A 4,231-nucleotide genomic window follows, 5' to 3' on the forward strand; every position below is an offset into this window, starting at 1 on the left:
ATGAGTATATATCAGTTCTCAGCCTTATAGATCAGGGTCACAGATTCCAAGAACAGGGTCACAGCGTGGTCACAAATGGAGCCAGGAGTAAAATCCCGGGCTATGACCTTTCAATCAGCAGAGCCTGCCAAAGAAAACTGCCCAAAAGGCCCAGCCTGCAGGCCACCAGTCACAGTCCTTATCTCAGAGCACCAAGTTCCCGGTTTGCTAGTGGAGAAAACTCTCACCAAGTAGGTTAAGTGGTCTGGGTGTATGACAACACTGGTGTCACTGGGGTGGTGGCTACTCCCCCTATCCTTACAACCGCCCCCCCCCCTTCCACAGACTTAACCCGAGTTCTGGGAATCTGTTGCTCTCTTCCTCTGAGCCAGGTGTTTGGGGGAGCTGCCTGCGCTACTTTTGCCAAAAAAGAGTCGGAAAGGTCCCCGCGAGTCCCTGGGAGTCCGGCTCCCGCCACCCCGGAGCCCGTGGGAGCTGCGCCCCCGCCTCTGCCAGTCCGGCCACGCTGTCAGTCTGCATTAGCGCTAACAGGCTCCAGACCGAGCGGGCTGGGCGCGGGGCTAATGCAATAGGCGCGTTACCTGGGGCACAGGCTACATTACCAGGTCGGCCTCCTCCTGGTGCAGCCAGAGCCAGCCAGCCCGCGTCCTGCCTGCCACCCCGTGCCCGCAGCGCTCCCAGGGCTCCGCCTGAGTGCCACGCGGCGGAGCCCAGCCCGGGCTGGAGCCCGGGATCCCCGTGCTGTCCGCCACGTGAGTGCGCTCTGCGCGGGACCGGTAAGTGCGCGGACCGGCTCCGAGGCACATAGTGAGCGGCTGCACCCTCTAGTGTCCCCGAAGGCTCCTAGTGCTGTCGGAGGGCGCCCCCCCGGAGCTGGACAGGCCCTCGAGTCAACTCTGGTCCCTCAGGGCCCGCGAAAAACTTGGCATATAGGGGAGGGGAGACAGTGAATAATCCAGGTAGTCCTCGGTGGGGTCTGTAGCCCGGCCCACAGGGCGGCCCGAGGAGGTCCCCACCTATAAATTCTGTCCCAGTCGGACGCGCGTCACAACCTCAGTCTCCAAAAATTCCCAACTCTGGCGCTCCTTTTCTAGGAAGCAGGGAGTTTCTAGGAAGCCGCTCAGTGCACGATCCTGACCTCTGGTTTCCCCTGGGTGGTCTCGGTGCAAACGGGTGGCAAGCCTTGTTGACTGCTTTTTCTCCTTTCATAGAAGCAGAACTTTGGTGTGTCCCCAGTGCCTCCGAAGTCCCTCTCTCCAGCCGCACCCATGCTTCTGGCGCGAATGAATCCGCAGGTGCAGCCGGAGCTCAGCGGGGCGGACCCGCTGCAGCCGGAGCAGCCCCTGAGGCCCTGCAAAACCGCCGATCTGCTAGTGGTGAAGGAGCGCAACGGCGTCCAGTGTCTCCTGGCGTCCCAGGATGGCGACGCGCAGCCCCGGGAGACTTGGGGCAAGAAGATTGATTTCCTGCTGTCTGTGGTGGGCTTCGCGGTGGACCTGGCCAACGTGTGGCGCTTCCCCTATCTCTGCTACAAGAATGGTGGTGGTGAGCTCAGGGTTGGCGGAGGCTTTTGGATTTCGGATGCTGACTTGTTCTTGTGGCTGGCCTGTTGGCTGGGGAGGGAACAGGGATGCACATGGAGGAGAAGAGGAGATGCAGGAACAAATTTAGTGTGCAGGAAAGAACCCTTTAGGGCACCGAGAAATAGGGTCAGAGGGCTCTCGGTTAGGGAAATAGAGGCAGGACCTTGAAGAGTAGTAGGCACAGGGGCTCAAGGACAGAATAGAGGACACCTAGTTGGGTGAGGAACTCAGAGTCAATGCTGCCGTACAGAAAAGGCGGGTAGAGATCGGGAAGTTCTTGAAAGGATTCCAGAGGAGTTTGGGATGTTCCAGCCAGACACAAGATGACGATAACTCTAGCACCCAGACATTAGGTTGGATAAAGTGAGAGCCCTCGGATCACCAGTGGGCTACAGGGATAAGTGTAGTGGAAGATCAGGACACTAGATGCCAAGAGCTGAACTGGACCTTCAGGCCGGAGTCCTGGGAGACTGGAGTGTGCCCTCCTCAGCTTTGCAAGCACTGGCCAGTTTGTGAAGCCTGGTGCATGCAAACTGAGAGAAGGCACCCAGCAGCCAAGCTCTTTTGTCCTTTTCTTGATGAGCTGTCGTTTTACCTATCTGCCCTGGAATGAGCCCAGAGATCACATACAGCACCGTGGAAGTAAACTCAAGCTCCTTTCTGAAGAGCTTGGAGCCCTTCATGGCCAAACCACCCCAGCCCCAACACCTTTACTCAGAGCAGAGTCTTGCACAGAACCTAGGGATGTGAGCTTCTAGAGGAAGGTATTGGCCTGCCCTGGGTTACCTTGCCATGTAGTAATTCTAACTTGGAATTTAAGGGAAGTCAGTTGGAGGCAGGGTGAGAATTTACAGGAGTCTGGGGGTGTGGGAAATTTGTGCCCTCAGAAACCAAGATGAGCGGTTCTTTATTTCTGTGTTCTGTCTGGACACTTGCTTTGGGATAAACACGACTCAGTATTTGTCAAGAGGGTGTGGTCACCCAAGAGAGCAGGTGGCTCTGAGTTGACTGTGTTGCATATAGAAGCACCAGCTCCCACAAAGGAAGAAGAGCCAGCTGATGAGCGGTCCTGTGAGCCCTTCCAGATATGAGTCTGTTACCATTGGGTACTCCAGATAAGACAAAGGTCCCGAGTCTCAGGAGATGGTTCCCGACTCTAGTGGCTCTTGCTACTCTTCCGGCTCAGTACTCGCATCCATAGATGCTGGTGGACGGAGAGAGAAGGCTAAGGAAAAGACGTACAATCCAGAAGCGAAACTTTCCCTCACTTTGTGGTTGCAGATCCTCCAGGGACTCTGAGCAGATTTGAGCATTCTGGCCCTTGGGGCCCAAAAGTAACAAGAGCAAAAGGGTAGAATCTATATTTGTAGCAAGCAGGGAGATGAAGAATAAATGACAAATTGGGAGACCTTGAGAGCAAGTTGTGTGTCTTTAGTGACTGTCTGAGATTGCTTGTCCCTAGACATCAGACAATCGGTCATTAATCAGCAATGTTTCTCTGGGTTAGCTCAGTGACATAATGCTAGGCTCTGCAGGGGTCACCTGGATAAATGAGACATCACTCTGTCTGCCTGGAACATTGGTCCCCAGAAGTCCTCACTACCATGCTGTGTTAAGTCTTTTCCATTGTTATATGTTCCTTGAAACCAAAGCAACACAGGTGGCCAACTTGACACGTGCTCAAAAGACATTCCAGGGCTCTCATTGACACTGTCCATTTGGCCACCGGTGTGTTTTGGAAAGAGTACTTGGTGTGTGCTGGATGATAAGTTGGGAGCCTAGGGACGAAGTGCAGCAAATTTGTCACAGATGTAAAGTTTTCTTTGAAATTGACTGACATTCCCTTTCCAGCATATACTCGTCCTGGAGCGGCCTATCCAGAGTTGTTCTGTTATTTATCTTTTATGGACCTGTTTCCCAAGCAGGCTAAGAAAAGTTGAGGGCACAGACTGTTGGTGTTTAATCCCCAATAAGATTCGAGTTCTAGGAATGTGGTAGAAAGTTCCTACCCACTTATATTGCACAAATATATTAACAAAATAACCCAAGCTCTCAGAGACTTCATGCCAATTTCACAAACCATGGCAGAAACATTATAGGAACTAACACAGTGAAGAGCTGGAGATGATGATGTGTACATACGTGTGTATACACACACACACACACACACACACATACACACACACAGGTGCGCCCTAGTCATTAAGAAGTTACAGGCTCCAGTCTCTAACATGTATGACTTTGGGCAAGCTCTCTAGCCTTTTCTCATATATATAATCATCTTGTTTAGCTACACAGACGGATAAGGACTAAATCCTTCAGTGCACATGCAGAGCCTATGTGATGCATGGCTCAGAGAGGGTAGCTGCTGCTTTTTATCAGTGTCATTAGGATGGCACAGGAAAGGGATAAGAGAGCAACTGTTGCTTAAGGACGGGCTGTTTAGTGGTGATTCAGGGGAAGAGAGCTGTGGTTGGAACTCAGCTGCTTTGGACATGGACGGCTTGGAAAAAAACAGCATTTTAGCACTCACCTGGAACAGGCTCCTCAGGAGAGGAGCATAGGCTGGCTGGAGGGTAAGCCAGGAGAGATAAGGGTGAGAGGCAAGTTGAGGCTGGGTTGTGGAAATCTTGGATGCTAGACTGAGG

The 4,231-nt window shown here is 53.0% G+C and overlaps 1 protein-coding gene across 1 annotated transcript in view; it reads left to right on the top strand.

Moving 5' to 3' along the window:
• Positions 1-661: 661 nt before the first annotated feature.
• Slc6a2 (solute carrier family 6 member 2) overlaps positions 662-4,231 on the top strand; it is a 41,428-nt gene continuing 37,858 nt past the window's right edge. Inside the window, exons 1-2 of the mRNA XM_031340862.1 lie at positions 662-776; positions 1,212-1,545. Of these exons, the coding sequence (XP_031196722.1) occupies positions 1,269-1,545 (277 nt within the window). The 5' untranslated portion in view covers positions 662-776; positions 1,212-1,268. The remainder of the gene's footprint in view (positions 777-1,211; positions 1,546-4,231) is intronic.

This window comes from Mastomys coucha, unplaced genomic scaffold, assembly GCF_008632895.1.
Source record: "Mastomys coucha isolate ucsf_1 unplaced genomic scaffold, UCSF_Mcou_1 pScaffold22, whole genome shotgun sequence".
Taxonomy (NCBI): Eukaryota; Metazoa; Chordata; class Mammalia; order Rodentia; family Muridae; genus Mastomys; species Mastomys coucha.